At 35.2% G+C, this 24,821-nt stretch overlaps 1 protein-coding gene across 2 annotated transcripts in view; it reads left to right on the top strand.

Moving 5' to 3' along the window:
* The first annotated feature begins 461 nt into the window (after positions 1 to 461).
* LOC149782530 (fatty acid synthase-like) overlaps positions 462 to 24,821 on the top strand; it is a 207,642-nt gene continuing 183,282 nt past the window's right edge. Inside the window, exons 1-6 of one of the 2 annotated variants that reach the window (XM_089933967.1) lie at positions 462 to 505; positions 3,365 to 3,567; positions 4,769 to 4,915; positions 11,833 to 12,007; positions 21,261 to 21,419; positions 22,377 to 22,521. In XM_089933967.1, the coding sequence (XP_089790093.1) occupies positions 3,487 to 3,567; positions 4,769 to 4,915; positions 11,833 to 12,007; positions 21,261 to 21,419; positions 22,377 to 22,521 (707 nt within the window). In that variant the 5' untranslated portion in view covers positions 462 to 505; positions 3,365 to 3,486. The other variant, XM_089933968.1, reaches the window with a different exon arrangement.

A 24,821-nucleotide genomic window follows, 5' to 3' on the forward strand; every position in this document is an offset into this window, starting at 1 on the left:
ATCTCTTGTCTTCAAAAGGATACTTAAAAAAAAAAAAAAAACAGCATTCAACAATCTAGATAAAAGGACCAGGTACATAATATAATTGATATATGCAGCGTAACTTGTATTTGATTTGAAATATGTGTTTCAAAGTACGCAACAATGTGAGTAAAAGGGTAGTGGAATACTATAAAAACGGAAGTGTGTGTGTGTTGCTATTATATTCAAATGAGAGAGAAACGCACAAGAAAGGAAACATCACAATGTATAACTACCAAGAATAAGATGATAAACAAGAATGCAAAGATCTTGAATATACTGGAATTGTTTTAAGTTGACAAGCACTTTTTAAGGAACTTTGCATTTGAAATTGAATCATTCAATATATAATTTGTACGCTATTCTTCTTCGTCGTTTTGCAGGTCTCTGTTGCGGACCGGCAACGTTTCATTGCTCAGTTTTGAAAGATCCCGAAACCTCACAGGCCATGCACGTGGTAAGCGGGGACGCAACTTAAATTGATGTAGGTGGCAAGGAGTTGTTGTTTTGAATCGCTTGAAAGTGATTTTCCTATTTTAATTATATCAGAAGTATTTTTGAGTTGGAATGAAAGACCTTTCCGCCCAGGTTTGAAGGAAACACCATTTATTTTTCATAAGTGTATACTTAAAATTAGGCACAGCCGGTTTAGTTGGGGGTGGGCGTGTGAGTGGGCAGTTGAGGTAGACACGAAAGTGAACATCTTTGTTATGTTATTTAGTTATTGCTGGTTATTATTTAAGCCCCGCCATTAATGTGTAAGGTCCATATGTTACCCATGTTCTTCCGTAAGTCCCATTATCATGTAGTAGTCTGTTCGTTGTGTTGCACACAGAAGGCAGTTTGCCAGATACAGTTGGCCATACATTCGTACAACGTTTTTGTGCTCATTCTTGTTCACGAATACAAAACCATTTCATAAAATCAGACCACTTCGACGTGAAATTAACATGCCGATGAATTGGTAAGTCCTATGTTCGCCCACCTAATGTCCCATGTTGTGTAAATTGTGTTGCATTTCATTGTAAAATCACGGGTTGGATTTGAGTGGGCCAAAATAGGACATTCATAGTACACTATTTTGTGCACCACATTGCTCATATATTTCGTTTGTTCACAAAAGATGGGAGAGAGAGAGAGAGACGGCATTGATGTAATTCATTCTGACATTGAAGCAAAAGTTTGGGAAAAATAAGCAAAAATAATCTTAAAAGGAAATGTGCACAATGTCTTTTTCGTAAACAGCATTACAAGATTTGTTTGTGTACTGAAAATAAGTCCCTTCACCTGCCATATTCCCACATATGTGGCAGGTATAAAAAACTTATGGAGAGTTCAGAAGCAAAACCTGTCTGTTTGACCTTATGATTTTTGTGAGACTGGCATGTCACCAACTTTCTTGGGAAGTGTTAGGTTCAAACCATATTAAAAGAATCCCATGGTCGGGCAATCTATTGCATATCTTTCCATATGTGTGTGTGTGTGTATACGTATATAGACAGACACACACACTGTACATCTCTTGGATTGTCACATGACTTGTGCCTCAATTGTCTCTTTGAGGTGACCACTGTCATGTGTAGCTCTGAGAAGGTAGTTATAAAGTGGCCCAAAATAGGGTACATTTTCTGAAGCACATGGATTCCAGCGATAAATAAATCCATGACGACATGTTGTATCATGGTAATGTACGGCAAATCTCTTTCCAGCAAACCCTGGCAAAAGGTGTTGATTTTTCTAAAGACATCACAAAGTGCAGCAAGAACATGAATTTGTGTGATGAATTGGTTGAATTGCCATAAAGTCTCAACCTTAGACATGCTAAGACCCAGCTGATTGTTGATCATTATCTTAGACATGCCCCACAGCCATCCAGCATACTTGGTGGACCTCTTGGGGGTGTCAGCACTGGGTGCCCAGTAGCCATCCAGCATACTCAGTGGACCTCTTGAGATGATAGCATGGGGTACTCAGTAAATTGTTTATCATAAATCAGAGTACACAAAGATGTGTTGGAGATGCCTTGTAGGTATGAACATACTGAGTCTCTTATGTAGTGCATCTTTGGCAGTCTTAAGGGCACCAATACATGTAAATAAGTCTAAGGATCACACAATGCTTTTAACTAAACAGGGCAAGTTTCTTTAAGAAAATATGACAAATCTCCACTTCATTTTGCTGTAGATTTTGTTTGCATCTAATCCATTCAACTTAAAATGTCTTGGGTGTCTTGATGTAATGGTGAGATCATCAGTGGCTGGTAAATTTTTCAGCTTTTGTTTGACACAGAGGATGTGATTTCCCATTGGTCACATAAAAAATAAAGAAAATCAGATGCATTTTTGCTGCATGATTTGTTGATTTTTCAAGAGTTATTCCAATTGTTTACTGGTGCCTTGGAGTATTCTCCAGCTTTGCAGGCATGATACTAATGAATTCAGAAGAAGATTGATGGCGTGTGGTGATAGTGTTTTTTTGATTGAGAAAGCTCATTGATTGATTCAGAGTTGTTAATAGACATGCTGTCTTTTGCAGCGTACTACTCATTCTTGAAATAAGTGCAAATTGATTCATTCTCTTTCTGCAATATTTTGTCAATGTCAGCGGCTTGTTGTTATTGACCATATTTTCAGTTTCCAACAATCTGACATGGTCTTTGCATGCAGCATGCTCCACACATGCCAATTTTTGGGTGAAAGAGTTGATTTTATGATGTTTGTGACAGAGTTCACAAGGTGTAAAACTGGGGCTGATGTAATGACTTGGCCAAGGACATAGTTTGATTAAATGCTGAAGCTTTCTTAGTTGGGTTGCTGTTTTCATCCCTATTATGTTTACATCTGCATGTAGTCCTTTCTTGGACATGAAAACGTAGATACTTATTATTGGCTCATCTAAATTTTTGCTGAGAAGTCCATCGTTGAAATTTACCAGACCATTGTTCACAAAAGCATCAGGTAGTTGAGCTGGTGCAAACTAAAGTTGGTGAATGCTTGAGTTCCTGGCATTTCATTTTGGACAATGGAGTGTCAGTCTCTGCGAGAGATGATAATAATAATAATAATAATAATAATGACTTATTTAAAGAGAGTGACACGGTTGTATGGAGCTAATCCTCATTGTGGAACTCTATCATAATATATGCATATTTGGAATCAGAATACACATACACACACACACACACACAGACATCTATATTTATATATTGACATAATAAAGTTAGTGAATTTATACTTGTGTTTGTCACTGAATTTGATTATAATTAAATGCATTTATATTTGTTGCTTGTTTTAAGTTTGTTACAATATAATAGTTCTTTCAATGCCTGCTTTTGTATATAAAGGTATTGTATGGCTTTCGGTGAAATGATGTAAAAACCTGAGGAAGAAATCCGAGATTCTCCAATAAACAAGTGTGGAACAGGTTTTAGGGATACACACATTGAATTGTTGCAGTTTGATAGCTATGACTACCATGGGGAATAGAGCACCAAAAGCATACATTGGAGGTCTGGCCTGTAGGCTTCCTATGTCCAGAAATGCAGAGGTAATTGAGTGATATCTAATATTCAGAGAGTAATATTTTTTTGGTCCCATTTTGAAGGTAGCTACAAAATATCATGTTATAATGTGTAATGCATGTATTACCTTGGGTCAGAATATTTTCTTTGATATATGTCTTGACATGATATTCTAAGTATTCCAAGTTCTCTTCTAGAATGTTAAAGACTTTTTCTTCCTTTTTGGAGAAGATATTATGGCATAATTTTCTAGATTTTGCTATGTGCAGATACCATCATGAACTTGGAATATTATCCTTCAAAACTTTGTAATAATATCACTTATTAATAATTGAGATGAATTATTTATAATGTAATTCTTAAAATATGAATAATTTATGGCTTGTGATGTAGAAAAAGATTTTTAGTTTGTAGTTGATTGTTTGGACCATATTAGGAATTCTGGTTATTGTCAGAGAAGCAGTAGTTATTTACAGATTACATTCTGTGGCCCTGAATGGTCTAAAGCGCTCACCGTTATGTATCACTGCCATCTCACCTCTGTCTGCATAGGTTTGAGTCTTGGGCTCAGCCATCGTGGGTATGTGAGAAAGCTTGCTGGTAGCTTCTTATGGGTTGGTGGATCCTTTGGGGTTTTCCCGGGTTCTTCCTCCATCATTGATACTGGCCACCGTGTGTAGCCCATCTTGTGCTGAAAAATGGTGTTAAACCCTACAACAACAACAAGGTACATTCCAAAAGCAAGCTTCAGAAGAAACACTGTTCATTAGGCATTTGAAATATTTGAAACTGGATAATAATATTAATGATAATAATAGTTGCTGTTGTTGTTGTAGGGTTTAACGCCATTTTCCAGCACACGATAGGCTATACATGGCGGCCAGTATTAATGGTGGAGGAAGAACTGGGAAAACCCCGGAAAGAACCACCGACCCACGAGAAGCTAATAATAATAATAGCTGTACTACATATATACTAACTTGTAAGTTAATTCCATCTACAAACAACATAGTAATATATCATCACATTGTGTTCAGGCAGATCAGGATCTGCATTATTTGTTCTACTGAGTACACCTAACAAACTGCGTAGACCCAGGTTTGTTGGCACATTATGTGATAGCAGATCTGAATCTGTTTGCATTTTTACACATAAGTGAGTATATATGGTACTCTATTATTATTTATTTATTTGTTATTATTTAGAATAATCTGATGTGTATTGCAGGAGTTTTGGGAGAACTTGATGTCTGGCGTGGATCTAATTGGTCCCACTAGATGGCCACCAGGTGTGTATGGCCTGCCACCATGCATTGGAACCATCTATGACATTGACAAATTTGACTCCAAATTCTTTCAGATAACAGAGTTTGAGGTAATAACAAACTGTCATACATGCATTAACTTTGAGTATTGTTTATTTTGTCTTTTGTATGCAAGTACAGTTTCAACTGACTCTATAGATAGGTTTCTCACGGAGCTGCATGCAATGAATAATAATGTGGTCCAAAAACTTGAAGATAGTAGGGATGACAGATGAGATTTCATGCATACTATCATATTTACTTGCTTTTAAGACAAGGAAAACTTGATAATGCACAGACCCAGATCTATAGGCACATCTGTGCAGTTTCTTAGGAGTAATCAGTATAACAAGCAACATTGGCCCTGATCTGCATTGCGATACAGCAGATCAGGATTTTTGACGTATAAGTGAGTATAGATGGTAAGAATTTATTTTGATTTACTTTTTGACTATCTTGAAGTCTTGCTTTGTTTTTACATTTTTTGTTTCATTCAGTGATTAGGAATAAAGCTCAAATATAATTTGACATGGCTATATAAGAAATATAATTTGACATGGCTGTATAAGTAACATAATTTGACATGGCTGTATAAGAAATATAATTTGACATGGCTGTACAAGAAATATAATTTGACATGGCTGTATAAGAAATATAATTTGACATAGCTGTATAAGAAATATAATTTGACATGGCTTTATAAGTAATATAATTTGACATGGCTGCATAAGAAATATAATTTGACATGGCTGTATAAGAAATATAATTTGACATGGCTGCATAAGAAATATAATTTGACTTGACATGGCTGTATAAAAAATATAATTTGACATGGCTGCATAAGAAATATAATTTGACATGGCTGTATAAGAAATATAATTTGACATGGCTGTATAAGAAATATAATTTGACATGACTGTATAAGAAATATAATTTGACATGGCTGTATAAGTAATATAATTTGACATGACTGTATAAGAAATATAATTTGACATGGCTGCATAAGAAATATAATTTGACATGGCTGCATAAGAAATATAATTTGACATGACTATAAGAAATATAATTTGACATGGCTGCATAAGAAATATAATTTGACATGACTATAAGAAATATAATTTGACATGGCTGTATAAGAAGTATAATTTGACATGGCTGTATAAGATATAATTTGACATGGCTGTATAATAAATATAATTTGACATGGCTGCATAAGAAATATATTTTGACATGGCTGCATAAGAAATATAATTTGACATGGCTGCATAAAAAATGTAATTTGACATGGCTGCATAAGAAATATAATTTGACATGACTGTATAAGAAATATAATTTGACATGGCTGTATAAGAAATATAATTTGATATGGCTGTATAAGATATAATTTGACATGGCTGTATAAGAAATATAATTTGACATGACTGTATAAGAAATATAATTTGACATGGCTGTATAAGAAATATAATTTGACATGGCTGCATAAGAAATATAATTTGTTATGGCTGTATAAGATATAATTTGACATGGCTGTATAAGAAATATAATTTGACATGACTGTATAAGTAATATAATTTGACATGACTGTATAAGTAATATAATTTGACATGACTGTATAAGAAATATAATTTGACATGACTGTATAAGTAATATAATTTGACATGGCTGTATAAGAAATATAATTTGACATGGCTGCATAAGAAATATAATTTGTTATGGCTGTATAAGATATAATTTGACATGGCTGTATAAGAAATATAATTTGATAAGGCTGTATAAGATATAATTTGACATGGCTGTATAAGAAATATAATTTGACATGACTGTATAAGAAATATAATTTGATAAGGCTGTATAAGATATAATTTGACATGGCTGTATAAGAAATATAATTTGACATGACTGTATAAGAAATATAATTTGATAAGGCTGTATAAGATATAATTTGACATGGCTGTATAAGAAATATAATTTGACATGATGGCTGCATAAGAAATATAATTTGACATGACTGTATAAGAAATATAATTTGACATGGCTGCATAAGAAATATAATTTGACATGGCTGCATAAGAAATATAATTTGACATGACTGTATAAGAAATATAATTTGACATGGCTGCATAAGAAATATAATTAGACATCACTGCATAAGAAAGAACAGATCAGTATGCCTTGAATGGTCAAGTCTAGTCTTAAGTTCAGAAATCAAAGGTCGTGTTGAAGATTATTAAAACAACTTAGAATTATGACATTTTAGGGTCATTAGTTCTAGTTAGTTGCATATTCATAATAGATTATTTTTGTTATTGGCTCACTTGCAGCATGCTAGTTGCATATTTGCTCCATTATTCATGATAGACTGCTCTGGTGGCCTAGTGTCTGCCTTGAATGTGGGAGGTCATGGGTTTGATCCCCGGCAGAGTCATGCCAAAGACTTACAAAAATGGTACTAACATCTGCCTCGCTTGGTGCTCAGCATTAAGAGGTTAGTGTTAGGACTGGTTGGCCTGGTTTCAGGATAATGTGACTGGGTGGGACATCATGCTACATGTCTATGGTATGATGCCCCAGGTACATTAAAAATCCAAATCGCACACACACACACACACACATGATAGACCCATATATCTATATCCATGAATTTCTTCTTTACAATTCAAGCTTCACACTTCCAACTTTGGTCGGTGTTAGTTGTTTTGTAGGTTGTACCAACACCTAATGAAATTTTGACCTTACTTGGATGGGGTGGGGGAGCTAGAGCTAAGGGAGTAGGGATGAGTTTACCTAAAATGTCAAGTAACAAAGTGCTGTACATCATCAGAGTCTGAGAATTGGTGTGTATTATCAGGGATAAAAGTGCCAACATGTTTTAGACTTAAATGTTCAATGCAGGCGCCCCCCCCCAAGTTATGCCTGTGATCTTTCAAAACCCCAAGGAATCTTGCCTCTGGGTCAAAATGTAGAAACTACGAGATAAGCATATATGCATTTATTGGGCATGAAAGACAAATTTCTATATGCAGCATAAATTGGTCTAACAACACTATGACATATATATATATATATATATATATATATATATATATATATATATATATATAGACACACACACACACATAGTGTCAGGAAAAGGCAAATGCACATACCCAACTTGAATTTTCCCCTTGACGAGTTATTACCACCATGGAACTACTTGTACAGGTCTATCTTCTGTGTGGTGGCAAAGACAGTTAACCCTTTACCTCATACAAGCGTCTTTGGACGCCTCTACTCCATTCGCATGGAAGCGCCTTTTGACGCCTCTGCAAGATTCGCATAGAAACGCCTTTTGACGCCTGCTGTAAACATCAGCCATTTTGAGATAGTTTTCGTAGCACCACCTTTGGGGAAAACCCCCCTATTACATACTACATTCATTTCTGCGAATGACAATTACGTCAGATCACGTGGTCGCTATTCATGCACTGGTCGATATCTGCTATTTAAAGTAACTGGGTCGTAATCTCCACTCTCCAAAATGGCAGCCGCGGATTTCATTCAGTACGTACGAAGTTTTCACGATTAGAATAACAACCACGAAAGATTCAATAAATTAGGTAAAGGCTCTGATATTAATGTAGGCAGCAATTAGTTTTTATAAATTATCAAATTCAGATGACTTAGTGATATAGACGCACACGGAAACCTTGTAAATTTCGAGTATCGGAAATGGCAACTACGGTTGATCACGCGGCCTCACTGACATGACGGTGAACGAGTTCTCTCAAGATTTCGAAGCACATAAAAAAATTCTTCTGTGGAAAATAATTACACAGCTATAACAATTGGACATTACTCTAAAATTTTTCCACATATAATATATGTGTACCAAAAATGTAAAATGGTTAAAATTGTTGTTAAACGTAACATACACTAAATTGCTTAACAGTTAACAGGCAGGATTTCATTCTGTACTTACGAAGTTTCCACGAGTAGAATCTCAACCATGAAAAGATTCAATAACTTTGGTAAAGGTTATGATATTTATGTAAGCAGCAAAATTAGTTTTTATTGATTATCAAATTCAGATGACTTGGTGATGTAGACGCAGACGAAAAACGTGTAAATTTCGAGTATGGGAAATGGCAGCTACGGTCGGTCACGCGGCCTCACTGACATGATGGTGAATGAGTTCTCTCTCGATTTTAAAGCACATTAAATATTCTTGTGTGAAAAATAATTACACAGCTATAACAATCGGACTTTACTCTTCAATTTTTCCATATATAATAGATGTCTACCTTAAACGTAAAATGGTTAAAACTGCTGTTAAACGTAACACCACTACATTGCTTAACAATTCACAGGCATGCCTATGCGGATGCGGTCTGCTAGGTAACAGGTGTTCTATTTATAGCGTGCTGCACTTTGTCACTATGCTCTATGAGGTAAAGGGTTAAAGCTCACAGGCCATACTCCAACATTTTCCTGTTTATATCAGATTTGCATTACATGATTAAAAATGGTTATGCTCGCACAAATTGTTTTTATCAACAGTAAAGAAGAAATAATTAAATTACTTGAAATAGAAGTATCCAACGCTGTTACTTCCCCTTAGATACGATTTCCCACTTATAGAGGACGCGACTGGAAATGATGTACATTTATCCCTACAAGACAGAGTACATGCTTCTTGTTGTCGAAATATAAAACCCTATAAACTGTGGATAGGGAATATTTTAAATGAAACTAATGAAAACTAATTTACTGTTCAGCCTTATATCGGTATGCTTGCACAATGCACTAGATTGTGTCGCTTTCAAAACTGTTCCATTGTTTCAATTTATTTTGAAAATTCCTGTAAATACATGTAAAAAGAATCGATGCTGGCTTCCCTGTTGGCAGACTTTATAAAAAAAAAAGATGAAAGAAATCGGCACACTTAAAGAATCCAAAGGAACCAAACTTAACTTCCTTTTGTCTGCTGACTTCAGAAGAAAAAATTGGTTCCCTAAAAAGATACCAAAGTCAATTTTCCGGGATTGGTTTGCATTGTAATAACATAACCTATGTATTTGATATCCTGTCGGTAAGTTTAAACAATGAGTTTATTGCTCCATGCCAGTTGTGTTTATCACCCGGGCTTCTATTTGTTTGCCGTATGTAATCATAATTGATGTTTGCTGGGCAAATATTATACACAATAATAACTTGCTTTAATAATACTTTTGTAACCCATGCTAGCAAAAAGATTATTATTTGCACTCACATTGAATGTATTTTAAAATAATGATTTTTTGTTTGTTTTCAAGATACCGACTTATAGTTAACCTGGATAAAATACAATCTGGGTCAGTTTGCAATAAGTAACTTATCATGCGTAAATGGCAGGTGCCTTCAAGCAATCGGGTGATACTTTCGTCTCATTTGCGATTTTGTTATTTGACATCAGCAGCACACACTACACTAAGGATGCATATGCCAGCCGGCATCCGCTACATATACGGAGTTCGTGGATATATATTTTTAAAAAATAATTTTTGCATAATGAAAAAAGAAGGAATATATGATAACAATGCAATGTTAATTTCTTTCATTTTATTTTCAAACAGGTGTATCAATTTATTTTGTACTGTGAGTGTGTGTGTGTGTGGGGGGGGCACAAATTAAACACAAAATTGTTTCCTTTCTAATTTGTACGGATTAATGGGGCAAATATGATTGACGATACTGACCAGTAATGACAAGCTTTCAATTTACGTGCGCAAACTCTAAGACAAACTTGAAAAATAAAAACAAACAATAAAATTAATTTGTAAGAGCTTCATATTGCAGCAACTAAATACTGACAAAATGCTCAACATTATTCTCTCTCTCTCTCTCATGTGTAATCTAGTATGTATTGTATGCAGCTGTGTTACAACATGAAGCCTAAAATTAAGTATATTTGTTATAATATCTCATGTACACTACCCGTAGCAAAATGTATACGTATTATGTAGAATATTATCTGTTACATATTTTTGTTTTATTAATGATTATTGATAATTTGACCGGAAGACTTAAATTGAGAATGTCATTGTGCAGATGCATATATTTGTTAGCAAAAAAATGTATATAAATATTTTAATTAGAACAAGCAAGATATGTGTTTGTGTTTTCTCTCATAAATATGTACGTTACGAAGTATGATTATTTTCTTTCAAAGAATATCAAAATTGTTTAAATTTAGTTTTTTTTCCCATAAACCTATTTTACATGGCATCTAGTTTTTGTTGAAGAAAATAATAGTTTGGCCGAATTGTATTTCGAGTTGGGCCGAATCGTCTTTGGGCCAAATTCACTATAATCTGGCATAAATGATACAACTTTCCCTTCCCTCCCCTATTTGATCTCACAGATTAAAAACACTTTTTTCTGGTAAACATGGTTTTCGGAAAAAGAAAGAAAGCTTTTGTCCCCATCATCATGCTTTTGGTTACATCCGTATGCAGTACAGTGCACCATATTTGCTGTACAGAAGCATGATCTTATGCTATATCACATAGACATTTACGTGGGGAAATTAAGCACATGAATGGCTAGGTTGAATAGACGGGATAAATGTACGTCATATCTGGTTTTGGCACGTGGAAACTACCGATTGTTTATGGAGATTGCCAAATAATTTTTTTATTTTATGAAGCGGAGATTTAAGTCTAATTAAACATTTTTATGGTGTGCATACATAACCAATGCATTTTGTTTATAACTATAATAATATCACACGTTTGTACAATATAGGTGGCAGGTGACCTTTAAGTGTATGGGTATGCATTTGAAAAAGAATTGTTGCTGTCTTGCTAAAGTTGCAAACAAAGAGCCATGTTTATCAGGATCGAGTATTAAGTGTTGTTTAGTTAAAATATATTTTTTTTCATTTTCTTTAGGACTAAGAATGCATCATCATTGTTTAATAATACTGGTGGTATTTGTCTTCAAGAAAGTATGTCTCACTGTTTTCTGGCAGGCAAACCATATGAACCCAATGCTGCGTCATGTCCTGGAAGTTGTTTATGAATGCATCATTGATTCAGGCCTCACATACCATGAGTTGCAGCGTGAGAGAACTGGAGTCTATCTGGCTGTTTTTGGTTCCGACATGGACTTGCTTGAAACTTCACGCTGTAACAACATGGAACATGGTAGGGAGAAAATACTATTAGAATTACCATGTTTTTATTACATATTCACTCTTCCCTTTTTTGTGACTGTGATCAAAAATGTTTTTCTGCTTTGGCTGCAAGTATAGTTTTCCCACACCAAAACTGCCTACCCTTCTGCATGGCTGCCAACCCTCACTAATTTGGCGTGAATTTCACGACTTTTTCAGCAATTCACGCCGCAAGCCAAAAAATTCACGCATTTTCCAATTCTCAATTATTTTAAATCTTTAATATAAATAAGCGATTTTCCGTTAAGCGCTAGTCGTGATATTCCAGTTGCCGAAACGGTCCAGTACTGCTGGTTACGATATTACTAGAACTAGAGCCGATTAGTACAGTTGGCCCGGTAGCAAACATTTTAGCCTATTTTAATCTATATGTATAAGAGTAGTTTTACAAATACTTTTGAGAGAAACTGGGACCTAACCAGAATTTTGCTACACGCATGCGTCACCAAGACTGATCTGAGTTAACGTTCAGCATCGCATGTAAGATCTTGAAAATGTCTTCACCACCAAGGAAAGAGAAAGGTATTGCTCAAAAAGTGAAGTTTAATTTGGAATATACGTGATATGGGATCAATTCGTAGCCTCAACCACAACAAATCAAGTTGAGGCTACGACATTGTAGCTAGGTTGCAGAGACGATGTGAGGAAGCACATCGGTTGCAGAAAACACGTAGAAGTTGGGAAAATTAAGAATTTGCAGATTTCAGCTCTGGAATATTTTAAGCCATCTGTGGAAGACCTGCAAGCTACCAATGCTGAAGCATTTTTTGCGAGTTTTCATGTTGAACACAATCTACCTTTATCAGCTGGAGACCAGGCTAAACATTTGTTCCGATCAATGTTCCCAGACTTGAAAATTGCTTCCAATCCAAATTTTCCTGTGGAAGGACCAAAAGTGCTGCAGTTCGTGGATTCCTCACAGCAACGGTGACAGCGAAAGAGTACTCTAGTGAGGAAAAATAAGACAGACTTTAGGGCCTCCTTAGCTGCAGAAAATTTGTCAGCAATTTTAGTCCCAAGATCAACCAGCAGGCAAGAAGACTGAACTGTTTAGAAAACAAATTTACGATCAAGCAGTTGAGGATGTTCAAGTCTGCCACAGTTTCATGTCTTGGTAAATAACCACAAGAACAAGTGAAGTTTATGAATACCATAATAAATAGAAATGCAGATATATTTCTGCATATATGTAGTGTTTAGTTTTATATTGTGATCTTGATATAGTGTAGTATTGGTGGTCAGAGTGGATGGAGTTATTGTCATTTTATTTTTCACTAATTCGTGTCCAAATTCATGACTTTTTATCCCTATTTTCACTAATTTTGAGCCTGGAAGGTTGGCAGCTATGCTTCTGCACATGAGATTCTCATGTGAGATCTAACTCTGGTTAGTCTCATATGCATTTTAACATGCAAATTAGGTAGAACTCACATGAGCAGATAGATTCTAATAAGAAAATCACATCTGCAGGAATTGTTAACATGAGCAAGTCTGCTCATGTGAAAATGGCATGCTAATGAGCAAGATTTTGCTCACATGAGCAAAAACAACAAAAACAACTATAGTATTTAGTTTTTATTGAATACATACAACTTTTCACGAATTAAACAGAATAAGATATATTCAAATCTAGTAATCATAAGCATATTTGAGTTCAATTAGTGATCTTTTAATAAGGTTTCTCACGAGAGAAAAGACAACTAGTGCATGTATGTATGTATGTATGTATGTACCTGTTATATTAATACATCACATTTATTCTACAAACTTTAAGGTCCTAATGAAAGATACTGCTGGAAATTTGCTTCACATGAAGACCATTCTTCACTGTTCCAGAAAATTCAAAGCAAACAAAATGTGTAATTGACATACCTGCTTCAGAATTTCATCATGTATACTCATTCATATGCCAGTCTGCAACAATATTTTCACATGGAGCTTGTTCTCTTTGAATCCGTGCACTTTTGTGTTGACCACTGACTTGAAGATAGCAGGCTCTGTTTTGAACTTGAAAAATGAAACCTGAAATGGAAATGAAAAAGTTGGCAGAAGTTTTTTTTCCAATCACGGCATTTGAGAGATTCTGTAAGGTGGATTTTTGTAGATTCATTTGTCAAGGACAAGGCAAAATACATTATTGTAGTTTGGATTAGATGGCACTTTTAACACAGTGTCTATTTCACACTGTGAAAATAGGAACCAACTGTCTGCCAAAGTACAGGCTTAGGCAGTCAACCGAGCCTAAAAATGCATCCCTTGGACTGTGTCTAACTGCTCTACCAATATGGACTGTGTCTAACTGCTCTACCAATAGAGCTACCATAGTTCAGTAGCAAACATAAACTGCACTATTGCCGAGATACCTGTAAGTCATGTCATATTTTCCAAATTTGACTACTTTTGGATAAAGATGCCAATGGGTACCCGGGTGTTCTCCCATTGACAATAACCCGGGTAATAAAACAAACAATCTGGTACCCATTAAAAAAAGTGTTCAAAATTCAGAGCGAGAAAGACTAATGATTACAGTTTGAGGCTCATGTCATATACGCATTTATTCATCATCACATGGGCTCTTATGGTTGCTTACAATTTACTTGTCATACGTATTCTGTATAATAATGTAATCCTTTCTCGAGCAACCTATTTAAGAATCAACAATGATATTTCAAGCTTGATCGTTCTAACTTTGCGCCTGTCTATGCTTTGTGAGCCAATTTTCTCGTGACTTAAACACACTTGTTTTGAGATCCTGATGACATTAACTGGGTCAGTACCTTTCGTCAACAGTGACAGTAACTACGGATTAAAAAATATTTGACAAAATAAAATTTGAATGCTTACTACAGTTCAAATAAAAGAAACACAATATAAATGTACGGTTTAAATAATGCCATTTTTGTCTCCAGTTTGTGGCCTGGAGCGAGTGTTAGCTGTTCAAGTCGGCACCGCTGTTCACATGATTGTTTACGAAACCAATTTATTAGCGGGAAACCCAAGACATATTTTTTATCATGGCAAAGTCAACACAAAAACTTGGCAACCGTAACATGCACTTCTTATACCATGTTAGGAAAAAAATAAACAAAATGGACAACTATAGATACTGAAATTTTTTAGTCAAATATTTAAATGTAAAGGAAAAACATTTGTTAATAACATTGAAATAAAAAATAGAAAAAAAATTCATGTGTATATGTGGTAACTTCTGCATGAATTTTACATCAAACAGTTCCAAGAAAACAGATGGGTTCTTGAATGTGAAACCACTTGCCCTAGATTCATTCTATTATTATACTACACACATAGCAGACCAGCCTAAATTGAAAATAAATGGCGCCAGATATCATAAAAATAACCACAAAAAAAACAAGACGCAAAAAATGGGATGTATCAATGTGACTGCTGGAAGTTATTTGACTGAGAAATGTTAGATAAGAATGATTTTGTTAAACTTTAAAACATGTTGCACCAGACCATTGTAATGGGATGAATCGTAGCAGGTCGAGGATAATACAACAATTATCTTTTGTGTACTTTACAACTATTCACGAAAGTTACTGTAGACTTGTCCATTAGTCGAAGTGAGTGTTACGCACAAATAATTTATCAATTTCTTTTGTCCCTTACTACTAATATCCACATGAATTTAGCCGATTTGTAACAATTTTTTTAACTACATTTACATTTTTTGATGAATTTTTCTGGAATATTGGCATGTAATATATACTCTTTTTATGCTCGGATTACGCTTTTTGCCACTTTCATTAGTAATAATTATGCTTACAGCTCTTTTCAGGGTTGGCACATGTGAACCTACAACAAAGCAGTTCAGGTTCACATTTAATACAATTTCCTTTTGATCGTGTACCCTGGTAACCAGTTGTTAGGACTGATGGGTACCCAGTAGAAATTTCCAAAAATTTTGACATCTCTACTTCTAGAACAGTCCGCAGGGAGATTTCTCCAAAAAGTTTGGTAGAAATTTTTCCAAAATATGTACATTTGCAGTATATAAATAAATTCAAAATCTGGTTTCCAAGTTTTTAACTTAAAAAATAAATCTGTTGGGGGGTCAAATTTTTGAGTCAGAAATGCATATGTATCATGTGTATTACATCAAAAAAGTTGAAGCATCGTTTACCTGCTCCTTACTGGAGTTGGAATTTCCTCTGGCATGGCAATGGGGTTTTGTCTGACTTCTTTCTGTTGCTGTCAGTGTTTTGCATTTCTTTCAAATGATTGCTAACTTTGTTGTGTTGATTAAAATTTCATGAACTTGAAGCAGTTTAACATAAAGAATGCACTGAAATGGGGAAAAGATCTGGTTGGCAAGAGTCCTAGTGTAAGTATAAGCATTAAGAAAAGCTGTAATCCTTATCCAATTAAATCTTTATTTTAAATCTGCCAATCAAAAGACTTGACAGACAGGGCTGAACTTGCTCCACCCAATCAGCAATAAAATAAAATGAACAGTTATGTTTGTCCAAATTCAGATAGGATTTAAAATTCTGAGTGGCTGGGTTACTAATTTTTTGAATTGGTAATGCAAGTGCTCCTCATTAAGGCACCAGCAGAATTATTGGGGAGGGGGAGCCATACATGGTTGCACAGTTGAAGGCGTAAATAAGTATTTAATGATCGTGTAGTGTAATAATTGTTAGCAGCATGAGGTTGAGTTATATATTTAAGTAAAATCTGAAGCAAAACCTTGGCTTATTTTTAAACTATCGAATGTATGCTTACACTTATAAAGTCAATGATTCGGGTTATCCACTTTGATCATTCCATATGTGAAAATTGTAAAAAGAAATAAATAAACTAACTTAACTCTTTCTCTGCAAAGAACCAGTCCTTCATAATCCTTGAATCTTCCCATACTGCACGTCGATGTCTTCTGTTTCATACTGGACATTAACATCGCTTCCTATACAGTGTTGTCCTTGCTAAGTGATCATGGGCTGTGCATAAATTTCTGTCTGTTGGGTTTTAAAGTGTTATTCTACATATACACTGTAGGTCAGCATGCAGCATCTGTCGAGTTCATTTGAGGCGCCAGAAAGGGTGAATTATTAGTAAACATTTTGTTGTACGCACAGGGGCTTATATCGTTGATTACAATATAAATGTCAGTCATACATGTAGTATAAAATAATACTTGTATTATAATTGTGGGGCCCCGAGTGGCCGAGTGGTCTAAAGTGCTCTCCGTTACGGATCACTGCCATCTCACCTCTGTCTGCGTGGGTTCGAGTCTAGGATTTGGCCAATGTGGGTATGTGAGAAAGCTTGCCAGTAGCTTCTCGTGGGACGGTGGTTTTTCCCGGGGTTTTCCCGGGTTCTTCCTTCACCATTAATACTGGCCACCATGCATAGCCTATCGTGTGCTGAAAAATGACGTTAAACCCCACAACAACAACAACAACAACAATTATAATTGTATTATGATAATTGTATAAAATAATACTTGTATTATTTTATACTAATGTATGCCTGACAGTTAAACTAGTTTAAGTGACAATACAGGCCCCTGTAGTTTTGCACTAATAAAGTTTCCAATAAGTATCAATAGAAATATGTCCCGTAATTGCATATTTTGCATAACTGACTTTTTACATTCTCCCATAGACTCCATAGACCTTCTGCAAGTACTTGCTGACCTGCATACTAAGCCTGATATGCAGCCTGCCTTCTGTTTGTAGGCTGAACCCCAGAGCATCTTAATGGCTTCCTGAGTGAGAGTTAGTGCACATGCTGTCTACATTTTCTATATCAATTTTGTCCCATGCAAACTATGTAATTTAATGAAAAATAAAATTTTAAACACTTACCAGAGTTTTGTGCCACTAATTTCCACCAACAGTTACAGTTATAATCCTCTGAAATCAATGTTTATATTCACTAATATTTATAATTAAAAAAATAATACATCAAGATATCTGTTTGTGTTTATAATGTATATTAGATTACTTTTCTCACCACCATTTTGCATAACAATGTGTCCACTATTTCATTACAGATTTGGTAATTTTTTATGATACTGCCTGAAGCACGTAAAAAGAAATCTATATCCTTTGCATTTTCTTTTAAAATAAATGTTGGCCCTGAAACTGCTGTAAGGTTGTCTATGTTTACCTGTCTCGTGTGTTCTGACCAGATTTGATCGTTGCACGTTTCATCCTTGGATTCAGATAAATCTGAAATGTCAGGTGTCGAAACAGAACTTATACTAATGTCCGATCCTTCATCTTGAATCTTATTAAAATCAGTATCATTTGCAATGCCATCACTTTCAAGTACTTCAAAACTTTCATCAGAATCGTCGTCGGAATACAGGAATGTTGCTATTTTGTTTATTGTCACAATAGACCTTATTTTCAATAGAACTTCCTGCTTGTATGCTGTAAAACTATGAAACTTTTATATGGATATATGGGGTTTCCCAACCCTTGGCCGGAAATGCATGTTTGAGCCAACTGAGACAGAGAGAGTATTATTAGTAGCTTGTATATGCGTCTCTGGGGTTACAAGGCTATTTTTATGGTTGCATATATGCATCGGCAGAAGGTAAAGAGCTAGAAGCTATAGTCCACAAAGATTTGCTGAAACGTCATACTGCAGAGGTGTGGGAATACAAAAATTATTTCAGTTCAAATGTTGTGGTGCATTTCCTGTACAAATTATTTTGGTTGATATTTAATGCGAGTTCAGCAAATGAGAGACTTCAGTGTTGACACAGTGGGAGTAAATTGCTTTACCTAGATATGCACCTCATCATTGGTACCTGGCATGAGCTTGGAAGGATTTGAACCTGTGACCATTGGCTTGCAAGTTTGGCCTGTTAAACACTGAGAAGCCATGGCCCCCCTCGTCTCAAAATAAAGCTTTATCTGTTTCACTCTAAAGCTGTTAATTTATAGTAATACTTTTTAGCAATATTTTCCTTTTTTATACTAAGCAACCATTTTTGTCAATCTTGCATTAGTGGGAATCAAGACAGTCACTTTTCCAATGATGTTGGCAACATCAAGAACATTGTTTAGGTTTTATTTAAACTTTTGAATTCTCACACAAGATGATTATCCTGTGTGACATTAATTCTCACACAAGATGATTATCCTGTGTGACATGAATTCTCACACAAGATGATTATCCTGTGTGACATGAATTATCACAAAACCAAGATAGTTCATTCAGCAACATGTTTGCTCAAACATTTTACTCTGGGATCAAGGTCATCATCACAGTGTTGCACAGTGAGCCCAGGTTTGCAGGTTAATACATGTATAATTTTGTATTCCCTTGTGTCACCAGATTTATTTTATCTGTGTGCTTTTTCATCAGGAAAACAAAATGAAAACACCTGCAATTTTTGTTTAGTGCATGTCCATCCATGTATGACTGTTGGGTGCTAACAATGGTCAAGAGTCGCTAAAGGTGATAAGAGCTGTAATATATCAATGAATATAAATTTTTAAACAATGTATCTTGCGACGAAAACGTTTAAGGTTTGTAGTAGTCACACAAGTTGCAAAGTTAATTCTTTGATGGCTGCTAGAGAATATATTTTCAAAGATAAAGTATAGGCCGCCCACAAAAGATAAAGATAGAGTAACATGTATGGCAAAGAATATTAAATTTATCTTGAGGTTGAATTAATGACAAAATTTATACCCATTTTATCATTTAATGAACAATTTATTAGTTTGAAAAGAAAAATTATTAAGAAAACATGGTATAATAGATTATGGAAATAATGATTGAGTTGAAGGAGAGAGCAAGATCCAGAATGAAAAATTCCATGGTGTGGTTTAAATATTCAGAGATGCTGTCAGAGCACATGAGTAAGATCCAGAATGGAAAATTCCATGGTGTGGTTTAAATATTCAGAGATGCTCTCAGAGCACATGAGTGCAGGAATTACACAAAGTTTGTCTGTGGATAGCAGTGAGAACTCATGAAAATTAGTTTTAAGACATGCATATAAAAATGTACCCTATGGTACATTATCAATTTGTATTTAACTGTTAACCCTTAAAGTGCATGTCACAACATAAGTTGCACTGCTTTAAGGGGTTTCATAGTGAATATCATGACATATGTTTCAGCTAGGCAACTGTGTTCTCTATTTGGGGTTCATGAGTTGGACATTATTGGCTGTTAAGCTGAATTTTATTGTCATATTGGGCCCTGGAACAAGCATTCTGTCATTGTCTGAACCTTGCAATGATCAAAGAAGTTTTACAAATGCTTGTTTGAAATATGGGCATTCTAGAAAACTCAAAATGGTTGACTCCAAACATGGTTCATATTCAGGTGACAATTTCATTCTGGAAATACTGGCTGACAATAGCAATACGTTTACAGTTTTGAAAAGTGTATCAGAGCTGGGCAATCAAATAAAGTTGCTGTGGCCTACATGCCAAGCTTCTGGCATTGGTCAAGTATTTGCATAAAGCTCATGACTTGATAGATTTTTCCATGGTGTATATTTATTGTAGTCCTTACAGACCACAGTAGTTGAGTAAGAATAAATATTCTTCATTGGTAGATGTTTGAATATAAATTGCATATTGTGAAAAGCTACTCTCACCAGGTTAACTATGTATTGTACTTTGGATTAATATTGGAATTTGATAAGTGGACTGCATGTTTTTTCATGTGACACTGACAATTATAATGGCTATTTAGTGTAATTACTGAGGCAGGAATTATGATTGTTACGCTTGCAGTCACACCAAGTTTACTCAAAGCCTGCGACATTTACCCAGTAAATTTTGGCTTCTATAGTTGGACAGGTTCTGCAGAAAATTTGCCAATGATTTGAAAAAAAAAAATCTTCGGTTTTTATCTACTCGTTATAGTACCTCTACTATGAGATCATGTCTTGCCACAGTATGGTTGTAAGTATGCATATTATTTAATGGCATGTGAACACAATACTGGTTGTATAATGATTATTAAATGTAAAAATTTAAAGGCAAACAAACACTATATTAAAAAGGGACCAACATCTGGATCACATGAGTCTGACTTTATTTTCTGCATGATGATTAATGACTGCAATGGCTACTGGAGACCAGTAAAAGGTGTGTAGAGGTGATCTCTCAAATTCTTGTTGTTTCAAAGCATTGAAGTCTTTTGACCCTTTCTCTTTTGATGCAAAATGGTACACATGTTTTACAATCACAAATTTAGCTCTTAATGCAAATATTTATTTGCAGTCAGTCTGTCCAGCTTTATGTGCGGGGAGGTGATGAGGCAGTTCCGACTGACTGGTCCAACAGCAACAGTGGACACAGCATGCAGCTCTAGCATTGCTGCATTGGACATTGCAGTCACTGATCTTAAGCAGGGGCGCTGCAAGTATGCTATTGTTGCCAGTGAGTAAAATTAAAGTTTCATTGAAAAACGAAAACTTAAAAGGTTTGGATTCATTAAAATGCAAGCATTTTCCTTGGGCTTCATATGGCTTTACTTAAACAAGAGCAACATTTCATTTCATATCACAAATGTGTAGATTATTATCTAATATCAGGAACTCTAGAGATGAGATTTTCTTTTGTTAGGGTTGTAATAGAACTACATGTGTAGCTTTTTAAACAAAGTTAAGGAGCACAGACAGTAAACATAAAAATTACCCGCAACAGTATTTATTGTGTATTTTCCTTCAGACTGTCGCATTCATATTCTGTGAACATGTTTCAAGCATTTAAAATTGTTTTGCCTCAAATCTGAAGTGCAAAAAAGCGGATTTCAGGATTCCATTGGGGTTTTGATAGAAATTAATTCAACTGTCATTGCATTTGCTTGGAGGGAGTTTAGTCCCATTATACTTTATGGCATAGTGTTTGTTCTGTTACCAAAAAACAGAAATGTATTAGTAATATTAGAAACAGACTTTATGGTCCTAGTAAAATTAGTAGCTAAAATGTATACACTTGCCATGGAAGGTACTTTTTTTATGTTAAGGGAGGCAATTCAAAGTTGGGTAAATAATTATACTTTATTGTAGTTATCTCCATTTGATATTGTTTCACTGATGGTATTACTTAAAACAATATTAGAAAATGGTTTTAAAAGTAAATAGCCCATGATAATACCTCCCATAAAGTTTGAAATGTTCCTATAAATTCCCTTGCAATAAGTATGGAAAAGTTAGACAAATGTTATAAAGATTATCTAGCGCAGTCAGTTTACATTAGTAGAAGGACCATTAAGAGTCACATTTTGTATGTGCTTCCATCTGATCTTGCATTAATTAATATCAATTCATCAGTATTATAAGTACTTTGATTTTGTCTTCCTGCTAACTTGAACCTCTTGTTTCTTTGCTGCAGGTAGCAATTTGATTTTGTACCCCCAGTTCAGTCAGCAAATGTTTGTACTGAACATGCTGAGCCCCAAGGGTCAGAGCTTGGTGTTTGACAAGGATGCAGATGGCTATGTGAGAGCGGAAGGGGTTGCAGCCATTTTACTGACGAGGTATGTTGATACTTTGAATCATAATGTAATGAATAAATATTTTCAGGAGGACAACATTTTTTTGCCAATTTAGAGGAAACTGAATAAGAGAGAATTGACAAACATATATGCAGGGTATATTAGAGGAGCATGTTTACAAGAATAATGCTAATTTCTAAACAATTTACAAAAATTACACCCAAACATTCAGCTCGTGAAAATATAACATATTTTCAAACCCTGCCATTGTTTGCATTAACTCCCCTGCATATTTAGAAGTTTTTTTCTATTTTTAGCTCTGTTGGTCATAAACCATAAGGACTTGTGCTGTGGTCATGGCCCATTGTCTCTTTGTGGACATACATTAGGTATTGCTACTGCTTGTAAACTACAAGGAGGATTACAGGGAAACACTCATTATTACAAGGTCTAATTTGTCTGCAATGTAAATGGTACTGATCTGGCTTCTAGTCTGGCTACCTTGGTAGCCATCATGAAATGTTAACGCACAGCTTCATGGATGGTCATTTTGCAATGGTGTTTTCACCGAATGACTGCTTATATTTGGTTGGTCCTACAAGAAAATGGTGCCCTTTGGACATCAGTCCATTATGTATACTATTGGTAGTCTTGAAAATCCTTGTTATTACTGTGACATCTTTAATGAATCCTTATATCAACATGGGATTTCACTGTAAAGACTTATTATGAGATGTATAGTGGATCCTAAATGAAAACCGTGCCCCATGGACATCTAATATGGCAACTTTGAAAAACTTGTTATCGCTTCCAGTTATGTAACTTGAATTATTTGTTATTGTTTTATTTTCATTATGTGCTATGGATAATTGTATTTTAGACTTGACCTTATCCAAAATCATTTTCATTTTCTAATTGACCCGGATCATTTGGGGGGGGGTACATTTTCTTCAGCTACCTGACTTGGTTGCATATAACACGGTTCGGTATATAATGCGGTAGGGGTTTTATGGCTCCCAACTACCGTGTTATAGCGGGATCACACTGAACTTGGTTCTTATTGAAAATGGTGTCAGTCAGACCTATAATATATCTGTCGTGATAGTGATATTGAAAATCTAGTTGTATCTATACTTCTTTAGAAAAGACGTTCTAGAGTTCCACACCAGAGCCTTTCAAAACATTTAATTTGGTAACAAAGCTGCAAACCAAATCTTACAGAATTTTTCTGTACTGTTTACTGCTTAGTCGCATTGGTAATAAGGGTAATGAAAGGTAAGGGTAATGAAAGGATAGGAAAAGCAGCCAGGGCTGTCACCCATTTCTGAATGGAAGATTCCATTTACTTAATATAAATATTATATAAATCAGCATGTTATATACACTTGTAAAATATGCTAAATGGAACACAAACAAACTTTGCAACATCAAAACCCATTATTGGAGAGTGGCATCCTGATTGCAGAAATGAGGTGGTGGTGTGCAAATCATGTATAGAATACATACCTACTCATAAACGTGTGTGTGTGTGTGTGTGTGTGTCTTGGATTTTAACATAGGTTTACAAATTTGTCAGTCATATCACTAAGAAGTCTGCAGTGTGACAGTTTATAGTAATGTCGAGCACTGGGACATTATGCCACAGACATGTATTGTGATGTCCCACCCAGTCACATTATTTTGACACTACACCAACCAGTCCTAACAATCACTTCAGTGGCCTAGTGGTTAGAGCATCCACCTCGGATGCAGGAATTTATGGGTTCAATCCCAGGTCAAGTCATACCAAAGATTGATAAAAGTGGTACTAACAGCTGCCTCGCTTGGCGCTCAGCATTAAGTGGTTATTGTTAGGAGGGTTGTCCTTGTGTCAGGATAATGTGATTGGGTAGAACATCATGTTACATGTCTGCAGCATGATGCCACACTGCAGACATCATAGCAATATGACTGAAACATTGTTAAGCTACATTAAAAATAAAATCACACACACACACACACACCAGTCCATAACACTAACCTCTTATTGTTGAGCACTAAGCAAAGCAGCTGCTAGTGCTATTTTTTAAATTATTTTGTATGACTTGGCACAGGAATGGTCACTTACTCATAAATACTGCCTAAAGAGAGCACCTTGACCAGAGATCACACCCTTCCAGTGTTCACTGACAGTGAGGCATGCTCTTGTCAAGTGAATTGATATCCAGCTTGTGTGACAAAGTTGTTTACCTGGTCTTCCTTTCGATAGTATAGTTGACCCAATCTTTACGTTAGACAATAATCTAGTGCATGTTCAGAGATGGTGCCAAAGCGTGCAAATCAGCAAAGTTTGTACGAATTCA

Source organism: Sinohyriopsis cumingii, chromosome 15 (assembly GCF_028554795.1).
Source record: "Sinohyriopsis cumingii isolate HCF-2022 chromosome 15, ASM2855479v2, whole genome shotgun sequence".
Taxonomy (NCBI): domain Eukaryota; kingdom Metazoa; phylum Mollusca; class Bivalvia; order Unionida; family Unionidae; genus Sinohyriopsis; species Sinohyriopsis cumingii.